The sequence below is a fragment of the Protopterus annectens genome, chromosome 1.part1, assembly GCF_019279795.1.
Source record: "Protopterus annectens isolate FY-2018-M chromosome 1.part1, PAN1.0, whole genome shotgun sequence".
NCBI lineage: Eukaryota > Metazoa > Chordata > Ceratodontiformes > Protopteridae > Protopterus > Protopterus annectens.
Genome location: NC_056726.1, coordinates 519478834 through 519505655, shown reverse-complemented (window position 1 = coordinate 519505655; position 26822 = coordinate 519478834). Strand labels below are relative to the sequence as shown.

Here is a 26822-nt window from a genome sequence, read left to right as displayed (position 1 = left end):
AATTAATATAATGCTGCAAAGAACCATAATCTTGTATGTTGTTAAAAAGTGCCTGTGGTTCATTAACTTTATTCCACATGGATTATGAAAATGACTAATTTGTGTTTTGTCTGTGCAAAATATACAGAGGCTGGAACAGACTGCCCTTCTGTATTTGAATATGACCATATTATTAAGCTGTCTTGGGTGTGTTCAAGGTACAAAGTTAGTCTTGTAAGCATGGAAAAACTAGATATGCAGGTCATCCACTGCTGCAGTTCTTGACAGTCTGTCAAGAGTTAAATTAACATTTATTCATTTTAGAGCATACGTTTCTTTGGGATTCCATTCATTTCTTCTGTATTGTTCAGCTTCAGAGAAGAACTCCATCCTGTGTCAGTTACGGAAGAAACAGAAGATAAACTGTCAACTAAGTGGAGAGCTGTTCTTGAAACTGCATTCTGTTTCTGCAAATAGCATAGAATTCCAGCAGCCTGCTTGTGTTCACTCAGCTGATGGGGCACATGCATGTCCTTCTTTCATTAGGATGTATCGTCGTTACCCCGGAAACCATTAACAGCAGCGTATCATATTTTCTTGGCTTTTGTTGTGTACTGAATATTTTAAATGGCCAGACCTAGAGAAACGTAGGGAAACGGAGGTGTGCAGTAAAGGTGCTATTACAGGAAGAAGGAAGATTGCTGCTCTGAGAGCTGACAGCACAGGTCAGACAGTTATGAGACATCCTAACCACTGCATCCGTAATTAGGACTTTACTTGCAGGTGGGAAGACGGCAGGCCCTCAGCTACCAAGTGGATGTTAGTGTTTGTCAGCTGCTATTGCTGTTTAGCCAAAAGAGAACTGCTTGAAATGCTCAGATGAACAGGCAGCCTTGGTGCTAGCAGCTTCACTAGGACTACTGGGACAACTTGGCGTGCATGTTTTTTCTTGAATGTTTCAAAAAACCAAAAGGGCTCGCAGTGGCATGCCTAGCTCTGCCACTGTCGTACGACAAGAGAGATTGAAGAAGTCTTCTACGAGGCCTAATCCCCCTGGTTTATTTACTATTAATGAAGAGGATGAGCAGCAAAAGAATGGCAATTCCAGAAGATCAAAAGGTATGTGTTAAGTATTACTGCGTGGATCTCTGTTCAGTACAGCAGTTTGTAAACATTGCTGTCCTTCTCCTAGCATGGTGCTGCTTGAAAGAACACTATATGCAGTTGGTGGCATTTTCTGCAATTTATTTACAGGCTAAATATTGAACTGACAGGGTGTTATCAATACTGCGTGTTTGTACGTATATGTATATCTAGCTAGCTATATGTATATATATATATATATATATATATATATATATATATATATAGATATAGATATAGATAGATAGATATATAGATATATATGTATAAATACAGCCCATATGCCAGAATCAGTGTTTCCTTTCTCTTTTTTTCTCTAGTCAGTCTTCTTAAGTTGAAGAGAGGAAAACTCATTTGAATATTGATATTATAGATTGGATACTCACTTTGACTTGCAAATGTGGCAGTAGGTTGTCAGGAATATCTACTTATGGCTGGTTGGAGAAATCACATAATAAATAAAAAGCTGAACTTTGGTAAGGTGTTTCCTCGTATGTGTCTGCCTGCAGAAGGGGGTGGGTGACAGTTAGTGGTGTGAATCTTGTGATAAAATGTTGCTTGGAACTGGAAAAGATTAGAAGACACTTGTTTATATCTGAAAGGTCACTGTTTTATAGATGAGTGATACTTGACAACTGTGCTGTGTCCCATGAGTATATAAGCCAGTGAATAGTGATTTGCTGCCATGTATTTTAAGCAGCCACCTCCACAGTTGAGAAGTCCATGCGTCTGAGTCATTTATGTGCCTCACTGCATTACAAACTGATAGTGATGGACAGGAGAAATGCTTCTCTCTTCCTTCTCCCTGTAGTAAGAGTTGTACAGAGAAGCAAATTATTGTAGTGATTCAAAGTAATTCAGTGGTGTGTATCTCTATTTCTGAAAGGAGGTTTATACTCTTGGAAGACTAACACCCAATGCACATTGACTACTTAAAAAGTTTCATATTTTTATTGAATAGAATGTGTTTCATAGTTTATGTAAAAAAAAAAACAATAAAGCTGTATTGGTTCATTTATTGTGTGTAGGTGTTGTATTTGCACATTCATAGAAAAGAAATTAAACTGTTAATTTACTTAGTTTTGTAAAGGTTTTATTTGCTCAAGATGTTAACGATTCCTGCTGGAGGTATTTCTTGGTTCTCCAAGGCAGCTGCAGAAGACACCATCATTGTGCTGGGAAGTAAAACACGTGATCTCAATGGATGGCCTGAATAAAGGAGAGCAAAGCCTGCATAATCCTATTGTTGCATTTACAGCAGAATGTTACCCCACTTGTGTTACTTCTGATTCTCCAGTGCATAACTGAAACGTCATCAGAGATGCAGGCTTTATTTTTAGTCACCATTTACAAAGGCTGATGACCTATTTCTCTCAGTTCTTCATTTACTCCTTGTACGGTATATAACATGGTACTAACTGATGGACTGAATCATGCTAGGCTTGCAACACTGAGCAAATGGTACAGTCCTCCTTATGCAAGTTTATCTATAATGCAGTATGTTTACTACATGGACCAATGTACAGTTCCCAGGTTTTTCTGAAATCATAGAAATGAAAGGATACTATTATCTCTCATTTGAGAGTTGAACCCAAGACCTCCAGCACAGCATGCCAGTGTTGCTGCCAGTGCAGTACGCTGAAGGTCTTGGATTTTAGTGTCAAATGAGAGCTAATATTGTCCTTTCTTTTCTATGATTCCAGCTGTATGTAAGTGGAGAACTTTCTCTGCATTTGTGTGTGTGTGTGTGTGTGTGTGTGTGTGTGTGTGTGTGTGTGTGTGTGCGCGTGCGTGTGTGTTTGTAGTTTGATCTTGATCACCATGCTGGGGAGTTTCTAGCTGAAAGGATACCTCACTAAAGGCAAACTTCAACACCTGTCTTTCTAGACGGTCTTACAGTGGCAGTGACACCAACACATTATGCTGGAGGTCCAAGGTTTAGGTCCCAAATGAGAACTAATACTCTCCTTCATTTGTACAATTCCAACAGCACATAGAGGGTTTTCTTTTTATTTGTGTGTGTTTAATTTTTTTCAGCTAACTCTTTTGGCTACGGATTAAGCAGCTTAATTCTGAGCAGTGATACTACTTTATTTTTATGTTTGAGGTCTGTAGGTGGAAGTTACTCTTTCCTAGTTTCCACCTTTATTATGGTCTGAAACCTGCTGCTGATAAAATGTTGATTTTTGTTCATTTTGAAATATTCTTACTTCACTAAAATGGACACATGCTCCATTCATATTGCTGAGGAATCATCTACTAATGGGTGCCTTGCTTCATAGAATAAAACTGTCTTGCTGGCCTTCAAGCATGATCTTTCGCTTAACAGCTGAAACCCTTTGGAGTCAGCTCTGCCATGTTTAGTTCATGTGTATGTGTCTAACCGAATAATAAGAGCACAGCACTGATTAGTAAACTGGAGTTTGTAAGTGTAAGCCCAACATAGCTCCCTTCAGCGTTCCTCCCTCTGGATTCTGTATCTTATAATCCACGTGTCCATCTTTTTTATACCACTCCTGCACTTGTTTGCGTAACTCAAGCTAATATTTCCTCATGCCATTTCCCTTCTGTCTGTGTACTACCCCTGTCAACTCTACCTGGCTGTATTTCTGTTCCATATTTTCTTTATTTGCTACTACAGAGCTAGCCGAGTTGTTCTACTTTGTACCATACTGTAAAATTACTTTTTAGGTAGCTTTAGTAAAGTACTGTACTGTGTGATTTATACATACATATGATAAACTCAGTATGTCTCCTTATGTAATTACCTAACTACCTGATGATCTATATATTTCTGTACTATATTAGAGATTTTATTTGTATTTACAGTCTCCTCTGTACTTGACTTTGCCTTGTATTTAGAGCTTTCTGTACTTAATGCTGTCACTGTTTTGATAATGTCTCTGTATGGAGCCTTTCTCCTTGGGCTTCTGCTGAAAATGGGCTCTAGCTCAGTCGAACTAACCTGGTTAACAAATGTCAAAATAAATACACATAAATAACTTTTTAAATCAGACAGTCTTGACATTTTTAGTGACTTATGCTTGAATCTTATTTTGTTTATTGCCTTTGTATATTAATCTCATAGGTTAGGTTAGGTTAGTTAGTACTAGGCTACCTGCTCTTGCGAGTCATTGTAAGCCTAGCCTAGCCAATTGTCCCTTGTGAGACTCAAACCCTGCACCTTGTGTTTGTAAGGCAAACACCTTAACCATTAGGCCACCCTCCCAACCAAAATAATGGGATTGTTGTTGACTTCTGCTCACTCAGATGCCAGCACTTTTAAGATGCACACGTCAGCCTATTTATTTAAAAAGAATGTAAGTTTTGCTCAACTTCATCAGTAGAGAGCATGATTTTACAGTATGTGATTAGGGTCTACATAGATGTTTTCCTGTACTATGGTGATGCTTAGTATTTGCTTAGTATTTCCCAACTACACACACACACACACACACACACACACACACGCCCCTTGTACTGTGAAGATTAGTATTTCAGACCTACTGACAGAGGTCATAATACACGTGACAAGCTCTTATGCAAAGGTTGCTGTTTCCATCTACTTTCTAATAAACTGGCTATTGAAATTCAGCATCTAAAAGCATATGTATAATTGATGATTTGATTGGTGCTTTTTATGGTTTCTCTGGACAACATTGATTCAAATTGCAGATAACATCTCCAGTAGCCACATTCGCTGGCTTTACTTTTGCATTAAGTATATATTCTTTAAAGATTCTAGGATATTTAGTGACCAGTTGTAATAGGTGTACATGCTTTGTAGCACTCTTGCCATGAAAGATGCCGTATGTCAGCCTGTGAAGACCATAAACTAGCAAACATTCTCCATACAAGGTTTGTTTTTGCTCTGTCTGAACCTACCAAGATGACTGCAACTTGTTACTTTTTACTTGTAAGCACATCTACGCTCAATCCTTATAAGTGTTTGTTTTTGATCATTTTGTTTTGTTAAAATATATGGAGTTATCAGGCAATGTAAACATGTTTAATTAGAAACTGCAAAAGGGTGTTTTTAGAGCGTCTCTCATTATTAAGTTTCCATAATGACAGACTATTTATGAAACAGGTCTGACTACATAATGTTTTTATTACTAGGTATGTGAAATGCTGCCTTTGATATTAACATGTTATGTACCAGGCTGGGAGTGTTGTGCAATATGTGTTAATGATGCCTGATTATGGTTTGCTACGCTTTGGATTGTAGGCAGGGCTCCTTGACAATGCTTTGCTGTGCTGTTATTAGAAACAATCTGAAATGCTAGTATTAAAAGCAGTCCTTTAACCAGGATTTCAGAAGTCATTTCCACTGGGTTTAGTGGTATACTCCAAGTTGGATTTTCTTACATTAAGGTGAGACCCTGCCAGTCCTTTCCACAGACAGCTGGGAGAATGTCAGTTATTCATATTTTTAATGTGACGTGACACAGTACTGCTGTCCAGCTGTTCTCATTCACTAATGGTATTCTACTGTCCCAGTGTGCTGCATTAAAACTATTACTTTCCAAGTCATCCTAGTAGTGGCTAAAAATGTACATTGGCCATTTCTGGATACAGAATTTGCTGGGTTGTTACATAAAACTTAAACTCGAACAGTCTCATTGCTGTAAATAATTGCTTCTTTTGAAGCTGAATTTGCCGAAAGCTGTTTACAGCAAATACGACAACATCAACCCATAAATAGCGAAAACCCACCAACGTGAATGGCCAGGTCAGCGATTTAAAATCAGCAGACCAGCCAAACATGACACATCACCTAAATCACTAAAAAGTGGGGAGCTTCACCACCCCCCCCCACCAACTAAATATACCAACTCTGAGATTGCACTACAGTGGGGTAAAGGGGAATTTCACAGCGATGACCAAGTGATTTTTTTTTCCTTGGAAAAAAAATCGCTGACATGGCCGTTCACATTACTGGGTTTTCACTGTTTACAGTCCGATGTTGCCGTATTCACTGTAAACAGTTTTCAGCGATATAATATAGACCCAAATTAACTGTAGTTGATAGACTGAAAGTATAGTTCCCAAAAATGAAAATAGCTTTCACAAAAAAAAAATAAATAAAAATCCCATTGAACCACACTGGGAGAATATGCATTTTGGAGATAGGAAGTCTGAACTTACAGAGGCCCAGGAGTTCTTTATCTGTTTCAGTAGGAGCAACATTTGTTAGTTTGTTTGTTGTATCAAAACTGGCTGCATTCACTTCAGCTTCACCATGGTGTCCCACTTGTGTAACTACCCTACATTACACACAAAATACAGTGCAGCCCCTGAAACAGCATGCATAGCCAACATTAGTTTTATTTTCAGCTGCTTATAAAGAATCACATTCCAAATGTATGAAATAGGCCACTATAACAGAAGCTGTCATACTGAGTGTAAGCAAAGTGGCTAATCTGTAGGTGTGAGGTTTGAGACTGCTTATATAACTGGGCTCCTTTTCGGTAGTGTTAGACCCAATACCTAAAGTTTGTAGTATCAGATGGATCTTCGAGTCTCAACATTTTTTAATGAGAAACAGAATTGTGAATCTTCCTTTTACTTTTCTTTTAAAACATCTTTTGCAGGGGGTCTATACCCAACTGCAGCCCTCCACAGCCCTGCTACTTGTATGTCTTAACTCTAAGACTGATGTACTTTGGAGTACAGTCAAGTAATATTTCACGATATGGCAGTCTTGGAATTAATGTACATTCACCCTTTTTGCACTTTAATTTTCACTATTGTGAGAACCCTAATTACTGTACATGGACTTTTGGCAGTCAAAGTTGTAATTCTTTGAGTAGCCACGAACCCCAATTCTTTTATGTATGTGATTGCTGGGTATATCTTTTGTATCAACACACAAGAATTTGCAGGCTAAGTCATTTGTAGTTCCATTCTTTGAAAAGCTGCAAAATAAAAAAATATATATACTTTTTCTTCATATTTTATAAATTAGTGGCACTTTACAAATATATTCTCAAAGTTACTTGTTCAAGTTTCTTGTCTACAGTGCATATTTATTTATTTGAAGTTTAACTGGGTTAGTGTATTGATCCATAATGACCTTTTTCAGCCAATACTCAAGGTTGCATAAATGTATTTTTTTCATATAAGCAGGTAGACCTTGTCAGTATACTTATGATATATTAATGGAATCTAAGACAGTTTAGTAAATATAGATAGTAAATATATTGTAAAAACATTGTGTGTGTGTGTGTGTGTGTGTGTATGTGTGTGTGTGTGTGTGTGTGTCTGAGAGTGTGTGTGTGTGTGTGTGTGTGTGTATATATATATATATATATATATATATATATATATATATGAGATTCGTACAGACCCCCGAATGCACTTTCCACCGAAGTAGAAATCACCGAGCATACTTAACCGAAAGTGCTGTTCACCGAAGCAGCACTTTCAGATAAGTATGCTCGTTGCGCCTATCATACTACGGTGCAGATAAGGGAAAATTCCCTTTTCCCTACTGTAGTGCGACCTCAGAGTGAGAATATTAAAGTAGGAGGGGTGTGGGGGGCTTGCCCCCCTGCACAGAAGTAGGTTTAATTTTTTTTTTTTTAAACATACTTTAATGTAAGCGCTTTTTCGGTGAAAGCACTTTCGGTACAGTATGTTCGGTAATAATGGATTCGAGCTTTTGATCTTTTGATCAAAAGTCCTAGATATATATATATATATATATATATATATATATATATATATATATGGGTCTACTTTCATAGACCGAAGCGCCACGTCACCGACACCCGGAAGACCGAGACGGAACGACCGAACAGGTAGGTTACCGAAAACGCAAAATCCCGACGGCTGAGAGACCGACAACGGCAGAGTGTGAGCGCGATACGGTAAGTGTGCGAAAGTGAAAGATGTAGTATTGGGGAGCGGACAGGTAAGTGTACGATAGTGAGGGATATTAGGATAGGGTGTGGGAAAGGTGAGTGTGCGGTGCTGTCAGACTAAGGGTTCCGGTGAGGTAAGTGTGTGGAAGTGACGTAGAGCAGTGTAGGGTAGTGTTAAGTGTGTCAGGGTTAGAATGCGGGTGGAGTGAGTGTGTGATAGTGACGGGCTGAATGTTTTAGGGTGGGTTAAGTGAGTTAGGGTTAGGGTGCAGGTAGGGTAAGTATGCGGTAGTGACTGTGTTGAGGTTTAGGGGTGGGTTAAGTGAGTTAGGGTTAGGGTGCAGGTAGGGTGAGTGTGCGATAGTGACGGTGTTGAGGTGTAGGGGTGTGTTAAGTGAGTTAGGGTTAGGGTGCGGGTTGGGTAAGTGTGCGGTAGTGTCGGACATTAGGGTTAGGGTTAGGGTTTAGGTTAAGGTTAGTGGATATGTTGTTGTGTGCAATGTGTACTTGGCGTTTTTTGTGTCGGTGTTATGGTGTTCGGTATGTTGAGTTGTTGGTGTGGTGTGTTTTCGGTTGTTTGGGGTCGGGAACATGTGTGTCGGCGATTCGTACGTTCGGTCTATGAAAGTAGACCCATATATATATATATACAGAATTGTACTTTAAAATAAAGAAGCAACATACATTTGAACAACAGAACATGGATTCCAAGGGATCAAAACTCAAAACAACAAGTTGTCAAATGGAAAAAAGCCACCTCCTCGTTCCTTAATATACCTACAGGCATACCCCAGAGTTCCATATTGGGTCCTCTACTGTTCAACATTTTCAGAAATGACTTCCACCAGAACATTCCTAGTGCTAAACTGATTCAATATGCAGATGACTCTACAATTATCTGCTCTGCCACTTTCACCTCCACTCTCTTAAAACTAACTCATGATACTTTCTCTTTTACCAAACGCTGGATGATAGACAACCACCTATCACTCAACGCATCAAAAACTAAAATTATGTTATTTTCCCATTCAGAAAGTACCATTATAGACAATAACTCATTCTCCATTACTAGCCAAAACAATACCTCTCTTGAGGTAGCCTCCCATGCAAAGCTTCTAGGAGTCCTTATTGATGAACAGTTAAAATTCGATACCCACCTACTAACTAATATAAAGAAAACCCACCAGAAACTAGGCATGCCCTACCGCCATAACTGCTGTATCACTCCCACTACTAAACTTGTACTTTCCAACACCTTCCTCATTCCTTCTATCCTATATGGTGCCTCGCTTCTTACCAACCTTCGGTCTTCTCTAAAAACAAAGCTATCCTCCTGTTATAACAACATGTCTAAGTTTGCTACTGGCTAACACTCATGTGACTCCTGTATTACTCAAACGTCCCAACTAGTGTGAATCACCTTCCAGAAGGAGAGTCTCACATTGCATAGCTGATTAATAGTTAAGTATGTCTCCCCAGAATTTTTAGCACAATATCCAAACATGCTTGATTGTGCATCTGCTAGCTCACCATTTCTTTTGTTTTTGATAAATTATGTTATTACTGTCCCTGAAGGTGAAGCTTTGTACCCAAGTGTGAAATCAGCTTTCTGTACTCTACAACTGAACCTTATTATTGTCATTACTTATAGTCCTTCCCACTCCCATAAAGACACTGCCTGCAGCTTTGCATCTTGTCTCCCTCAACAAGTGGCTTAAAAGGGAAATTTCAGTAATCTGAACCAAATGTTTATTAAAATGTTTCTTTTTGTAAGTGTTGTTTTCTAAAGCTAACGTTTCTTAAATCTTTCTTTTGGAAAGTGCTGTATTTTGAAGTGCTATATTGAAATTCTTCATTATCACGTAACACTTTACAAATGCCCTGCTTCTTGTATTAAAGTTAGGAAATGCATATATTTCATTTAAAAGCACTGCAGCATGGAAAGTGTGGTGTCGGCATACCTTTCAACTGTACAGTGTTTGAGTTCTTTGTCAGTTTGTAGTCAATAATATGCTGTTTAATGCAATCTTTGGAACAGACCTGCACAGTTACTTTTAGCATTGTCCTCTTCATTTTTGGACAAACCCAGGAATATTTTTTGGAGTAGGAGTCATCATCTTTTAGCAGGTGTGACTAAAAGCATTATGGTTTAATGCAGATATTGGCTAATCAACTGTAAATGTTTCTGTGTTGGGAGGAGGGCTGTTATGTCTACTGCGCTTACAGGGAGTGACAAAGGATGTTAAGTTTGTGATAATTGCATATGTATATGAGCACGTAGAGTCTGGTGTTATGTTTTTAGGGTGGTTCGAGGTGGGTGGTTAATTTTTGATGTACATAGAAGGGTTACGGTAGCTGTTACAGCTATCTGGTTGCCGAGCCAAATTGCATGAAACTGCAAGTGTGCTTTCTGCTGTCTTTTCCCTGGCTGAGATTGAAAATGGGCTACATGCATCAGGTACTCGGCTACCAAATGCATGCATCCATGCATAAGTAAATAAATTGTACACACAGAGGAGAGCTAATAAGATGATTTGTGTCATACAGAAGGCAGTGATATATGGAATTAGCTCTACAGCCATGCATACAAAGAGAAGGGTGGTAAGTTATGCTCTTTTGTGTATATAGAGGAGAAGGACTGTTAGATATGTGAATGGGTTACTTACAGTGCATAATACAAGTTAAAAAGAAGTTAAGCTTGCAGTTTCAGCCTGATGACATTACCAAAGAAGAAAGAGATTTTATTGAGAGAAAACTTTAGAATTGTTGCTGAAATAAATAAAACTGTGTGTTGATGCAAGGGGAATCTAGACTTGGAATGGCGAGAAGCATGGGTAACATTAAATAGTAAAGGAAAATGAAATTTGCTGTTTACCAAATGTCTGTCTAATAATGAATATGGACGGGGTTTTGGATACTGGGGACAATCAAAGGCATGTTTCTACTGTGGTAAGCTTGATGACTTGATTAGCAAATAGTACCATAATAGTTGTAACCAGCATGGGGAAAAGTGCATACAGCAAAAGAATGTAAGCTTGTTTGCAGGAAGTATAACAGCAAACAGCAATGTCTATGGCCTGATAGATTTGCAAGTATCAGAAACTGATGGAGAAAGTAATAGTAAAAGTATGCATACTTTCGATGCAAATGGAAATAAAATGAGAGAGATTACATTACAGAAAAAATAAACAGACGTTTGAAGAGGATGTAAAGTAAATCCAGTAGTAGAGATGCTGCTCAATAACACTTTAATATTGTTTGTAAGTGAATAGGAAGAGGAAGAAAGTGTTGATTCCTGTAAGGTGGATATACGGGCATACTGTTCTGTTGATATGAGTCTACAAAATGTAAACCAAGAAAATTAAAAAGGTGAACCTTATAGCAAATAGGATTTTTATTACATCAGTTAATGTTGATGGTACTGTTAAGTGGCATGTAGGTTGTATATGTAAGTTACTGATTTATAAATGACGTAAGGAGCTTCAGTGTGATGTACATAGCTCTCAGCTGTCCATATTTTCACAGAATGTCCAGATTTCTGCCTCTTTTTTTGGTCTCTTACTCCTAAAACTTGTAGTTTTCTGGTAAATTACTGATGATTGAATCCCCTAAATAATGGAATATATTTGAATTTTAAACTTCATATCTTTCAGAAAATGCATACTAACACAAATTGTATAATTTTAACAATTTTCTAAGCTTGTAAGAGCAATATTTAAAATGTGCCCCTATTTTTGGGTCTTTGTCCCCCCCCTATTATTTTAGGCTTTGTCCAGATTTCTTGCACTAGGAGGTTGAGAGCTATGTCTGTTCTTCAAGTTGCATTTGAATGCTGGTATCACACAATTCCACTTGAGTGGATGGGGTTATATAAGGGGCTATATTATGTGACTGAAGAATCTCTTCTTTGAACACACAATAATTGACACACATACAGAGAACCTGTAAACAGCGAACAGCCACACGAGAAAAAAATTCACGTGGACGTAAATAAAAAACAAACTTTAAAACACTAATTAAGTGGGGGGCTTCGGCCACGACACCCCCGATGTGGGGGGGCTGTGCCCCCCACCCCCCCAACTAAATATACCAACTCCAAAATTGCTCTACATTGAAGAAAAGGGCAGTTCCCGATAATGGGCAACTGAATTTTTTGTCGAGGAAAAAATTCTAGGACATGGCCGTTCTCGGTTTACAGTGTTCACTGTATACATGTCAATTATTATGTTCGATCACATAATATAGACCCGTTATATAATTAAGTATGCAAATTTTATGTTAATAAGCATACACATTTTTGGCCAGTTGTACCTACTTTTCATGGGCCTGTCCAGATTTTTGATATTTCCAGGTTGAGAGATATGTGCAGAGTACACATAGCTATGTTACAGGAGACGCACTTGGAAAGAATTGAACATGTGAATTTGATAAAAAAGGTTTTCAAGATGGTTATTCAGTGGAATATCTGGGACAAAGGAAAAGAGGAGTACTTAACAGTGGATATAAAAAGGTACACACTCCTGTTAAAATACCAAGTTTTTCTGATATAAAAAATGAGACCACAATAAATAATTTCAAAACTTTTCCCACCTTTAATGTGGCCTATAACCTGTACAATTAAATTGAAAAACAAACAAATCTGTTAGAGGAAAAACGTATAAAAAAGTACAATATGCTGGCTGCATAAGTGTGCACACCCTTAAACTAATACTTTGTTGTGTGTGCACACCCTTAAACTAATACTTTGTTGAAGCGCCTTTTGATTTAATTACAGCTTTCAGTCTTCTTGGAGAGGAGTCTATCAGCATGGCACATCTTGACTTGGCAATATTTGGCCACTCTTCCTTGCAAAAGTGCTCCAAATCTGTCAGATTTGTGAGGGCATCTCTTGTGCACAGCCCTCTTCAGGTCACCCCCACAGATTTTCTATTAGATTTAGGTCTGGGCTCTGGCTGGGCCATTCCAAAACTTTAATTTTCTTCTGGTGAAGCCATTCCTTTGTTGATTTAGATGTATGCTTGGGATCATTGTTGTGTTGAAAGGTGAAATTCCTCTTCATCTTTCTAGTAGACACCTGAAGGTCTTGGGCCAAAAGTAACTGGTATTAGGAACTGTTCATAATTCCCTCCACCTTTACTAAAGCCCCAGTTCCAGCTGAAGAAAAGCAAACCCAAAACATGATACTGCCACCACCATGCTTCACCATGGGGATGGTGTTCTGTTGGTGATGTGAAGTGTTGTTTTTGCGCCAAATGTACCTTTTGGAATTGTGGCCAAAATGTTCACCCTTGGTGTTATCAGACCATAAAACATTTTCCCACATGCTTTTGGGAGACTTGAAGTATTGTTTTGCAAATTTTAGCTGTGACTGGATGTTTTTCTGTGTAAGAAAAGCCTTTTGTCTTGCAACCCTACCCCATAGTCCAGATATATGGAGAATACAGGAGATTGTTGTCACATGTAGTACACAACCAGTACTTGCCAGAAATTCCTGCAGCTCCTTTAGTGTTGCTATAGGTCTCTTGCAGCCTCCCTGACCAGTTTTTGTCTCGTCTTTTCATCATTTCTGGAGGGACATCCAGTTCTTTGCAACGTTACTGTTGTCCCATATTTTCTCCACTTTTTGATGACTGTCTTCACTGTATTCCATGGTATATCCAATGCTGTGGAAATTCTCCTGATACCTTTCAACAATGATATCTCTTTGATGATTTGTAAGCTCTCTGTGATCCATGGCTTTTGCTGTAGCAAGCAACTGAGTAAATGTCAGGAAAATCCTACTAGGACAGCTGAACTTTACTTGGGGTTAATCAGGGTCTCTTTAATTGATGGCAGATGTGTACCCAAGAAGACTGAATGCTGTAATTAAATCAAAAGGTGCTTCAACAAAGTATTAGTTTAAGGGTGTGCACACACAACAAAGTATTAGTTTAAGGGTGTGGACACTTATGCACACTTATGTAACCAGTGTATTGTATGTTTTTTTGCTTCTGCACACTTATGCAGTCAGTGTATTGTATGTTTTATATTTTCCCCCGAACAGACTTGTTTGTTTTTCAATTGAACTGTGCAGGTTATAGGTCACATTAAAGGTGGGACAATTTTTGAAATGATTTATTGTGGTCTTATTTTTTATATCACAAAAACCTGGCATTTTAATAGGGGTGTGTACACTTTTTATATCCACTGTATATTAATTGCAAGAGGAGTTCCAATAGCGATAGAACAGGATAAAAAAGATAATAATGGCAAATTTGTAGTGCTAAGGCGCTACTGCCAAGGGAGGAGGATTACATGGCCTGTATCTACATTCCACCTAAAACTGCTGTAATGCAGCTTAAGCAAATTGTATTTATTTTTATTTATTTAACATTTGTTAACTGGGAAAGTCCGACTTGGAACAAAGCCAATTTTCAGTGGAGGCCCGGGGAGAAACTCTCCAGACACGTCTTTGTAATGAGCGGGATAAAATTAAGGTGGTGTTTAAAAATAGGGTGGAAATAAAAGAAACTGAGGGATGGTTAAGAAGTAACAAGAATTATTTAGAGGGACTGACAAATGTTAAAGTATTGCAGAATAGGGGGAATCTCACAAAACAAGAAGAGGATCAACTACAGAATGCTAATCAGAAAATAAGAGATTACCTCAATAACATGCAAGAGTTTAGAAAGATTGCTGTTAAGCAACTTTTTTTTTTTTTTTTTTTTATAACACTAGAGCACAGAAAGTTTTATTGCAACGACTCGGGCAACAGAAAGTAGAAAGGGCTGTTGCCAAGCTTAGGGAGTCTATAACAAGGAGGGTAACGAGATCCTGTAGAGGTATTAGAAATATTTTGGAACTTCTATGAAAGTCTGTATAAAGCAGAGAAATATGGAACTCAAGAAAAGGTACAAATGGAAATGTTTTTGGAAGATTTAAATATGCCAAGGTTAGAGGTGTATGAGGTTCAATTACTAATGGTTTAGATAGGAGGAGGTAAAAATTGTTATGTATAACCAATCTACAGGAAAGTCTCCAGGAATAGATGGTATTCATGTGGACGTTTGGAAGCTAGGAGTGAAAAAACTGATAAAGGTCTGGGAGGTTTTGTTTAGCAATATTTTAAGAGGAGGAGAACTACCAGTATCCTGGAAGAAAGCGATGGTAACGGTAATGCCTAAAGAGGGTAAAAATCCATTGAATCCCAGTTCATACAGGCCCATTTCTATACTAAACCATGATTATAAAGTGTTCATGTCTGTAATGGCTAAATGAATGGCAAAAGTAATGCCAAAATTGATATGGTTTTGTGGAGGGGAGGCAAACATTTGACATTAACAGAACACTGATGATCCAGAGAGAAGCAGAATGTAAGAAAATATCATTGTTGTTGGTGGGTTTTAATGCAGGGAGAGTATTTGACAGTGCAAGCTGGGACTTTATGAGCAGGGCAATGGAAGCATTTGCATTTCCTGGAAAAATTATAAGGTTGATTAGAAGGATACATGAGGGATTGGAGGCAAAATTTTAAGTGGGTGGGGTCCTATCTGATCATTTCTGCTTGAGCAGAGGAACCAGGGAGGTGTGTCCTCTTACCCCTTTGTTATTTGTATTATATTTCTAACCACTGGCAAAGAAAATAAGGGACTCAGAAATTCATGGATATAACTGGTATGGTAGTCAAGAAAATCTGGCTGCATTTGCAGATGGTATTTTATACCTGAGAAAACCAGAAAGAGACATTACAGTATTGTGGAGCATTTCAAGAAAGTTCCATATCTTTGCAGGATACAAAATTTATGAAGCTAAAACAAAGGCAATAACGGTAAATCATGTACCAACATATGAACTAGTTAAGCAATATCTGTATTTATATGGACATGATAAAATTAAGTATTTAGGAGTATGGACTAAAAATGACTCTGGTGTGGCAACTAAGGATATGTGGGAAGAGAGTAAATAAAAATAATACAAAAACTGGGAACACTGAAGCTTTTTATATGGATATAGATAGTAAGATACAAGCAGTTAAAATGTTTTTAGTCCCGTTAGTCTTGTACACAGGTCAGGCACATTTTTAAAAACCAGATGAGAAGTCATGGATAGCAATTAAGGAGCTGGGAAGGAAAGATTACAAGAGTCAAGGGGGATAAGATAATTGTTCCAGAAGAACAGGGCAGATTGGGATTACCCAATTTGAAGGAGTATTTCAGAGCTACACAGTAAAGGCTCCTATACATACGTGCTATGCAGAAAGCTATACTTCAAAGTGGAAGGGGATGAAGATGAAACGGGGGGGCAGCCCAAGAAACAAGGAAAGACTGGGATATTGGATGCAGGCCTTTAAAGAGAATAACAGCAATAATCATATAGAATATTATATCCATAAAGTAGCAGAAAGAATCCTAAGAACGAAACCAACACTGGAATGGAGAAAGGAGATTCTGTCGGTATGGATGACTGCAATTAGGGATATTTACAATAGGCAAGCAGAAAGACTCCTAAGATCTAAACCAACACTGGCATGGAGAAAGGAGATTCTATCTAGGGATGACTGCAATTAGGGATATTTACAATAGGCAAGAGGGAGCTGGAACTTATTGGAGAAAGTTATCAAAGGAATCAAGGTAATGGGAGCAAATAACTAGAGCAGGGAAATATGATATAATGGGAAGATGCCAAGAATTTATTTGGAGTGCAAGTTAGAGATTGATTTCCCTCGCAAGGACTGATATCAGAGTATAGGCAAAGAGAAAGATACAGGGGGTCCTAAATGAAAGACCAGCACTGGTAGAGTTTTTAGTAGAAGCTAGAACAGAAATTGCCATTACCAAAGGAATAATTAGTAGAGCATAAAAAATATTGCGTAATTATAAGAATCAATCAGAGGAGGTTAGAAAGGATTGGGAAGAGAAATTGGATAAGCAATTCACAAAGAAACAATGTGGGATATATATCTCCCAAATATGCAACACAATCTAGAAGATTTAAGATTTTTGCTTAGAAATGTTTACATAGATATTTTTATACCCTAAGTAAATACCAGAGAATTTTTTCTCAGGTAGACACCAAATGTTGGAGGTGTGATCGGGCAGAAAGAGGTAATTGCAAACATATTTTTTTGGACTGTGGGGAGTTGGTGGAATTTGAGGATTCCTTGCGGGATGCACTGTCTGAGATGTTGGGTGGACAGATTGGTATGAAGAGGGAAATAATTTTTCTGAGCTGTGATACAGAATCAGAATTGTCTAGACATGGTAAGGCCTTGCTGTGCCTAATTATGGTGGCTGCCAAAAAGGCAGTTATTAGAAAATAGAAATCAGATTCTAAATCATATGTACATAAGTTGTGAATATAGTAACAGAGATAAAACAACTGGAACTGAGATAAGGGTAGGAGCAAACTACATGGGACAAAATGGGAACTGTGAGAGCAATACATACAAGGGAGGAATGAGGTTTAAAAGAAGGCAGGACTTAAATGAGCTATATAATGTTTGAATGAAAATGATTGGATAGATTAGATTATAAGGGATGTAAAATGCTAGCAACTGGGAGTGTGTCAGTATAGTTTGTGATGTAAAATGCTTGCAACTAGGATTGTATTGGTGTGGTTTGTTTTCACTTATATAAATGTAGGATTCCCTGTATCATAAGTGATGTTTTAATAAAGATATTGCTTGTTTAAAAAAAGGGCAGGGATTGAATAAATTATGTAATGTCGCTTAAGTTATATGATATGTAACAATATATGTGAAGTATACTGTTTGTAAACATGAACTTGTTAATACAGTTTAATTACTTTTATATAAATATAAATTTGCTTTTGTCACAAGTGATAATTCAATAAAGGTGTTAAAAAAAAGATCGAACATATTGTTAAGGGACTCTGTTGACTTGTCCTTAGATAGTTTTCTACAATCATGAAGACCTGAAAGCCTGCGCTGAGACCATTTGCAGACTGTGGCGGATTTTGTGGATATGTTTTGGTGTTTTATCTGTCCATATGGCAGTCAGGCATGGATTTTGTGAGAAAATATAGAAAGAAGTGTAGGAGCCAACCGTACCTCCAAAGTGAAATGTCTGTAGCAAACTTTTTCCTATCCTTTGAGCAGAATTGGGAGAAAACACTAGTCTTTTTTTGTAGCAAATAGGTCCATTTCTGGGTGTGCATTCCTGGAGGACCTTCACCAGACAGGCCTCCTTTATCCATATTTCTAGAAGAAGAGTGAATTTGCAGGTGAGAGTCTGCTAGTACTTTACTTCTCCTAGGATCTGAGGCTGAGAGAGTGATAAACTGTTTTATGGACCACCACCAGAACCTCGTTGCCTCTGTGAATGGAGGTACAAGTGTATCCTACTCTTATTATACCATAGCATGGTCTGGTGGTTTGACCTTCGCAGAGAGATTGTAGGTCTGCAAATCCATGTCTAGAGTTTGAAGGCAAGAAATAACGCTTTCAGTTTGAACAGGGATGGGTATAATCCCTTTTCCCCTGGAACTTCATATACTCTACACTGGGGAGAGCTAGAAGTGCACTCCCCAGTCCATCAGTGACACTTCCATTATCCGATCTGAAGTAGGCTTGGCAGAGGAAAGAGAATGACATACTGAAATTAGTGAGGCATACCATCCACTTCACTGTCTGGTGACAAATATCCTACACAAGTAGCAGATCAATAATGGTATAATGATGTGATGGCTAATAGCACCTCATCTTTCACTAAATTAGCATCTTGTGAAGATTGGCCAGTGAAACTTTGAAGATTTTGGTTACTATTTGGCAAGATGTGGAGAAGGGTTTGAACCTTATCCCTCCTCTCTTTATTTACCCAGACTCTGAAGGCATGGCTTCCTGAATCTTCTTCATCTGCCTGAATAATCATCCCCTGTACTGTTTAGTTCTGCTTCTCTGACCCTTTCATAATGACTGCCAAAGGTCTAAAGCAGAATCCATGAAAAGAATACTGCTAGGAGTGTTATCTAGAGTCCTCACACTCTGATATACCCATGATTTCCAGTAACACCACTGAGGCTGTGTATAACAAACGTTGCTTGGCTCCATTATCAGTCACCATCAGGAATTTGTAATATCTGAGGCTCTTACTGATCTTACTTAAATTGAAAACAGGGCACCACCCCCATTTCCTTCAGAGTGAGACACAACACAAATAAACTCTGTTGTTTCTCTCACAGCAGGTCATTGGACTAATTTTCAAAGTACTGATACTACAGTGTAGCATAAGGGGGTACTGCACTCCTGAGTATGCCATCCTTCAGCTGAGACATTAAACCGAGGCCCCATCTCTCTGAGTTGGTGGTAGCTCAAGTAGATGTAAAAAATTCTGCAGCACTAATAAATAAATAAATAAAAAAATAGGGAAAGTTCCCCAGTTCTCTGGCCAAATTTCCTCTAGTCAGGTCTCCTCTGAAAGAGGACATTGGCCTTAGTGGGATTAACCCAGTCAACAAAAGGTAAATAAATAAAAAGAAAGAACAATGTCTGTATTTTAACTTCTTTACCTGTTTCTCCTCTGTGGTGGGACTTGACCTTGTACTGCCTTTGAAGCACCTCTTTCCACTTCTTGTCTCCCATCCCTTTAACTGATCAGCCTTCCCCCAAATTGGGGCCATCAGCCTGTGGTCACAGTTGATGGAGAACAATACAACCACCCTTGGTGAGAGATGGAGAAGACATCACAACATCCTGGCACAGCACCTTTCACTCTTCAGCAGGAATTTTATGACCTACTTCTGTCTCCTCACAGGGTAGGCCTTGTAGTACAGTAATAATTGCATATTTTTCAGTCCCATACATAATGAACAGAACATTCATAATGATTCATTTGGCATTATTTGTAAAACAAAAGTTTCAAGGTGCAAAACGGACTTTATGATACTTGTACTTTATGCATTACTGTGCACTTAGGTCATGTATTTATTAGCCTGTTAACCACACTTCATCATAGATTTTCCCCTCATAGAATCTAAGATGTAAGAGTGCTGCAGCAGAGTGGATTGAGCTGCAGTCTCAATTAAGAGAAAGCATGCCCATGGCCTCTTTGATAGGGTATGGAGACAATAAAGTAAAGTGAGGGTTGGTGAGAGTAGCATGTGCTTGGTGGTCATTTTCTTAGTTTCTCACAAAGAACAGTAGCAAAAGCTGTAATAAAGTAAGATAACATTTGCAAACTGTTCTCATCCAGAAGAAAAAAGGCATTTTAATACAACAGAATGGAGCAAAATGCAGTCATATAGATCACTGAAAGTGCCAAATATGTGAGATATTATACTTAGTCGCAATGGTGCCACAATAACCAAATGCAGCTGGCCAAGTGAGTGAACAGTGCTGTAAAGGCCACAGTACATGGATACAGACGTTAGAGAACTGAAGGAAAATAGCTCTGGCAGTTGACAGAAGCATTGTCACTTTTTACTCTCGTGTCATTTGTTATATAGGAGACAGATTGGAATCTGTTCTTCATATTTTATTTTAAATGTATTAATCGAGGTAGCGCATGCTCCCAAATGATGAATTTCAGTCACAGCCTGGAAAAGTCTTAAGTAGAATACAAAGGGAATGATATTTATATAAAGTAAAAAGTAACTAGGATTCTAAAGAGCAGCTGTGGTATATAGTAATTAATAACAGAGTGCTGGTGTAATGAGTATGTATAGTAATGTTATACAAATATTTACAATAAAGACAGAAGGTACCTACACATGCATAGCATGCAGTTATCTTCATTTCTAAAATATAACGTTAAGATACAGGGAGAGTGATGAGCATGTAGGAAAGTTCTGCTGGAAGGAATGGTGGGGAGCAGGTAAGAGGAAAGGCACAAAGCTGCCTTAAAACATGGAGAAGCTATGAGGAATGGACAGCTGCTACACTCACGTGGACTCATGCAACCTCAGCTCAGGAGTCTTTTAAAATGTGCATAACCACACAAGTAATAATGTTTATTAGAATACTGTCCTCTGTCCTACACTTGATTAACATTATAGACAATGAATGACAAACAACTAAAACAGCTCCAAGCCTTTCAGACGTGCTATAGTTTCAGAACTGGAGTAAAAGCATTTTCAAGTCAGAATGACATTAGCCAACTTCTTTTAAAATTGGGCCTGAACTATTTCTAGCTTATTTATTAATGTGTATGTAAAAGTAAACATACTTGTAGCAAACCTTGACATACTTTTAACCCAAAATAGCATGGATATTACAAGGCAGGCAGAAAGAAGTCCTCATTATGAGTGCTGTACATTCAAAAGTTAGGCTGTTCTGCGATGTATACCTGTTGTTTTATGTTTGTGATATATTCCTGTTTCGCTGGGAGTAGCTGCTGTTTACATTTTCAAACTTTTAGATCAGTAAAACTTGTTTTGTTTGAGTGGCAGGACCAAGCCTGATCACGATTAAAGGGAGCATGTCACAGCAGTGGTGCAGCATGGTGCACAGGTAGTGTTAATGGAACACTAACGGCTCATTAACTGGAGTATACATTGTTCAAGTAGGTGGCATTAATGCACAGCTGGGTATGTTGATTTGTTAATGGATATTTACATTTTGTGCAGTTGCATAACTTGAACTCCTTGTAGCAGTAGGCTTAACCAGGATTTTAAAATGTGCTTGCTCAAATAACATGCTTCAGTGATTAGGCATTTATTTTTTTTCTTGATATCCATTTAGGGGGAGGGGATTAGATGCTCAGTGCTTCTTTTAGAGAATTATTCTTGTCAGAAAAGGTACACTAAATTGTTTCATTCTTTTGATGCAGATTCTATTTTCCTTTTCTTTGCATCAATAAAAGTATGGCCTCACTAGGACAATGTAATTACAAGTCGTCATTAAAACAGGCGATTTACATCTCTAACTCTTATAACAAAAGCAGCAGAATACGTGTAATGAGCGCATCACTAGTATGGCGATTTAATGCAGGTGTTTCAGTTAGGCTTTGTATTAAACTTTAAATCACAGGCTATCTTAGCTTTTGAGTATTCACAATGAGAAATTCTCCCTGCTCGCCTTGTAAAATGCATGCTGTTTTTTGTGTTAAGTATGTCAAGGCTTGCTGAAAGTAGACTTGCTTCCATACATATTCCAACTGAGCTGGAATAGTTTATGTTCTTTTTTTTTTTGTTACGGTTGGTTAATACCATTCTGACTTGTAAATTATTTTGCTCTAGTTATGAAACTGTAGCACTTTTTTGAAAGGCTTAAACACCCAAATTTTAGCTACTTCTGTTGTTATTCTATGTCTGTAATGTTATGCAATCATAGTGAAGAGAACTGTACTCTAATAAACTTAAGTATATGTGATTATACATATTTTAAAAGCTGCTGAGATGAACTTCACCGAGTCCACTTGAGTGTATAAGCTATCCCTTCCCTCGTAGCTTTTCCATGTTTTAAGGAAGATTTTCGGCTTTTGTCCTTCCTGCACTAAAGCATTCCTTCTAATAAAACTTTCCTGTGCTTGTCACTCTCTCTTGTAACATTTTATTCTAGTAATGAAGCTAACTGTATGCGTTGCATGCGGCGGTACACTTCATAGTAGCACTTTTGTAATACCAAATGAATAGCCTGTATTAGATTTTTTCCTGTAATTCTCCATGTGTTTCATGTCTGAAGTGTGTCTAACATCCCTCTGCTTTCCATTTTTCTATTTCTTCTTCACTTCTTTATTTTCATATCTTTTTTGTTGGCTGATAATAATAAAAGAGAGTGAATGATCGTATGTGTGCTCTTACACTGACGTTGTTGATGCGGAGAGGTCAACATAGGCCACATGACCATGTGCTTTATAATAAAGCAGGAAGCGAGGGTTGTTTCCCTCTTCCATTTTTAACCAGATTGATTGCCTTCACGTGTTTTTATTTTCCTCTGTAAATGTATGTTTAACCCGACTTTCTTACCCTTAAGTTGATACTGCCAACAGGTTATGGGCCAAGGAGGGACGTAGGAAGCCAACGGCATAGACTATGTTTCGATGGAAGTGAGAAGAATTACGAGTTGTGGGAGACAAATTTTCTGGGACACCTGTGTTTGCTAGGGCTGAAAGACGCAATTTTGTGAAATGTGCAGCAAGATGCAAAGGATGACGAGAATGAGGAGAAAAATGAGGAGGCCTATGCAGAACTAATACAGTTCTTAGACTACAAAAGTTTGTCCCTCGTCATGAGAGAAGCCGCAGATGACGGTAGAGAAGCGGTATAGATCCTGAGAGACCATTATGCCGGGAAAGGGAAGCCATGGGTAATTAGCCTATACACCGAATTAACAAGCCTCCAGAAGGCTACCAGTGAAAGTGTCACAGACTATATTATTAGGGCTGAAATGGCCATTACGGCCCTTAGAAATGCTGGGGAGAAGCTCAGTGATGGATTACTAATTGATTAGATAAAATCAATGATTCTGAAAGGGTTGCCTGAAACTTTTAAACCATTTGCAGTCCGCATCATGCAATAGGATGATAAGTTGGGCTTTGGTGAATTCAAAACAAGGTTGAGAAGCTATGAACATACCGAGAAATTTAATGCCAACATAAGTAATGATAATGTGATGAAAGCGAGTGGCCTTGGGGAAAGAGTAAAAGCAGAGATTATATGCTATAACTGTGGTGAAAAGGCACACAAGGCACGAGAATGCCAAAGAGAATATAAAGGCCAGAGACAGTGGTGTAGTTTGTGTAAAAACTCGAGCCACAGGGACAGTAACTGTAGATGAAAGAAGAAAGATAATGTGAAACAAGCAACTGATGCAGATGATCACACATTTGTCTTCAGAATAAAAGAATCAAATTTGTGACTTAAAATAGAAGGGATTAATGGTGGACACTGGCACCACGTCACACATAATTAATGAACTTAAAAAGTTTAAATACTTTGATGCAACTTTCCAAATGTAGGAACACATGGTGTAATTAGCTGATGGGACGATAACCTGTGGGGTCGCACAGAAGAGAGGTAATGCAGAGGTATGGCTGCTAAACACAGAGGGGTGCAAAGTAAAGGTGATGATGACTCTGGCACTGTATATCCCAACGTATCCACAAAGCATTTTTTCTGTTAAGGCAGCAACGTCCAAGGGGACCTCGATCAACTTTAAACAAGGCCAGGACCAACTCATCTATAAAAACGGCACTAGGTTTGACATAATTGAGTGTGATAGACTCTATTATTTAGACGCATATGATGAAGAAATTGATAGTGAGATACATTATGATGCATCTCAGAGCTGTTATGACATTCAAGCATGGCGTAAAATGCTTGGTCACTGTAATTTCGAAGATGTGTCAAAATTAGAAAAAGTGGTAAAAGGAATGAAAATTAAAGGTAAAGTTGAGAGGCCTAACCTAGATTGTGAAACCTGTATGCAAGGGAAATTTGTCCAGAGCAGAAACAGAGAACCAGATGCAAGAGCAAAAGCTATGTTTGAACTAGTCCATACTGATTTGGCAGGCCCAGTTGAGCCAGTAGCAAAAGATGACTTTAAGTACACTTTAGCATTTACTGAGGACTACTTGGGTGTAATATTTGTCTACTTTCTGAAAGCCAAGAGTGATACAGTCAAGGCAACTGAAAAGTTTATTGCAGATCCAGCCCCTTATGAGAAGGTAAAGTGTATCAGATCAGATAATGGCACTGAGTTCATGTCAAAAGACTTTGCCACTATTGAGTAAAAATGTTATAAGACACAAAACTTCTGCATCTTATTCACCCCATCAGAATGGGACAGCAGAGAGAAACTGGAGAACACTATTCAAAATAGCAAGGTGTATGTTGATAGAGAGTGATTTACATAAAGAGTTGTGGACATATGCAGTAATGACTGCTGCTTTTATTCACAGCAGATGTTATCACAGGCGTGTGGGGCAGACCCCATTCTTCATGCTAACAGGGAAGAAACCTGATCTTTCAAGGAGGAGAGAATTTGGATCAGTGTGTTATTCATACAGACAAGATAAAAAGAAGTTAGACCTAAGATGTGACAAGGGGATTTTGGTCGGATATGATAAAAACAGCTCATCATATCTGGTCTATTATCCTTACACAGGAAGGGTCCTTAGATACAGGTTAGTCAAGTTCATTACTAAGAATGTAGCTGAACGCCAGATTCAGACATACCCAGAAGTGATGGATGAAGATTTTAGTACCAGAAGATGTGTGCATGTTAAGTCAGAATCAAAAGCTGACAGTCAAATCGCAAAAGAAATACAAGTGAATCATACTGAATATATAATAAACGATGGAGACACAAAAGTAAGGCAAGAAGAGAAAAAGCAGGATATACACTACTCTAGAAGAGAGAGAAAACCACCTGCATACTTGAAAGACTATGACTGTAAAGTTGAAAACGACGATTAATGTTGACTGTTACAGAATAATGTGTAACACACCGCAGAGCTTTAAAGAAGCCATGACTTCGTCTAACTCGGAGAAGTTGGTCAAAGCTATGAAGGAGGAACTTAAGTCTTTAAAGGAAAACAACACATTTACACCCACCACACTACCAGAAGATAAAAATGCAGTGGAGGGTCGATGAGTTTTCACTGTAAAAGACAATGCAGATAATACTGAGACTTACAAAGCCAGATATATGGCTAAAGGCTACAGTCAACTTGCTGGTATAAACTATAATGAAACATTTGCACCAACTGCAAGTATGACATCTGTATGAAGTCTAATGCAGATGGTAGCTCAGTACGATTTAGTATTGCATCAAATGGATGTACAAATGGCCTATTTACATGCTCCTATTGACTGTGAGGTGTATATGGAGCAACCTGAAGGTTTTGAAAAGATATCAAATGATGAAAAATTGGTTTGTAAACTGACTAAGTCATTATACGGATTGAAACAATCAGGACGTAACTGGAACAAAATGTTGCACGATTATCTTTGTGAAAATAGTTTTATCCAAAACCCCGCAGACCACTGTGTATACACTAGACGGCCTGAAAATGAGAAAACAGTCCTAATTATATTGGTTGATGATCTCATTATAACAGCTAGTGACAATGAATCACTAAACGATGTAAAGGAAATGCTCAAAGCTAAATTTAAAATGAAAGATCTGGGAAAGCTAAGACATTTTCTAGGCATTGATTTTACCCAAAATAATGAAGTAAAGATGAACCAAAAGAGGTACATCACGAAAATTCTTGAGAAATTTGGTATATCTGATTGTAAAGTAAAAAGTACCCCTTCTGAACAAAAAACAAACTTTGAATGTGACAGTGAATCTACAGATCCAAGAATATATCCTGAGCTTGTGGGTAGTTTGATATATGTTATGACAAGCACAAGACCTGATCTTAGCTGGATTGTAAGAAAACTTTCACAATATTTGTCACAAGCGAGTGAATCTCATTTCACGCTAGCCAAACGTGTTAAGATACTTAAAAGGTACATTGGACAGAGAGCTGTGTTACAAGAAAAGTGAATGGAAACTTCAGCTTGTAGCATACAGTGATGCAGATTGGGCAACAGATCAAAACGACAGATGTAGTACAACAGGTTATTGCTTTAGCCTCAGTAGAGACGGGCCTATTATTTCGTGGAAATCAAAGAAGCAACAAACGGTGCCTTTACCTACATGTGAGGCAGAGTACATGGCATTAGCGGCAACAACACAGGAGAGTTTGTACCTTGTGCAGCTGTTAAATGGAATGGATGGAGAGTGCAAGTATGTGCCAGTAACACTATTTGAGGACAATCAAGGAGCAATCATTTTGTTGAAGAATCCAGTAAGCCGACAGAGATGTAAACATACTGACATTAAGTATCATTTTGTTAGGTCAGCACTTAATGATGACAAAATAAGCATTGAATATTGCCCGACAACGG

The 26822-nt window shown here is 38.2% G+C and overlaps 1 protein-coding gene across 1 annotated transcript in view; it reads left to right on the top strand.

The window, feature by feature from the left end:
- The first annotated feature begins 370 nt into the window (after positions 1–370).
- MAP7 (microtubule associated protein 7) overlaps positions 371–26822 on the top strand; it is a 1390439-nt gene continuing 1363987 nt past the window's right edge. The window contains exon 1 of the mRNA XM_044076419.1: positions 371–1098. Coding sequence (XP_043932354.1) covers positions 933–1098 — 166 coding nt within the window. The 5' untranslated portion in view covers positions 371–932. The remainder of the gene's footprint in view (positions 1099–26822) is intronic.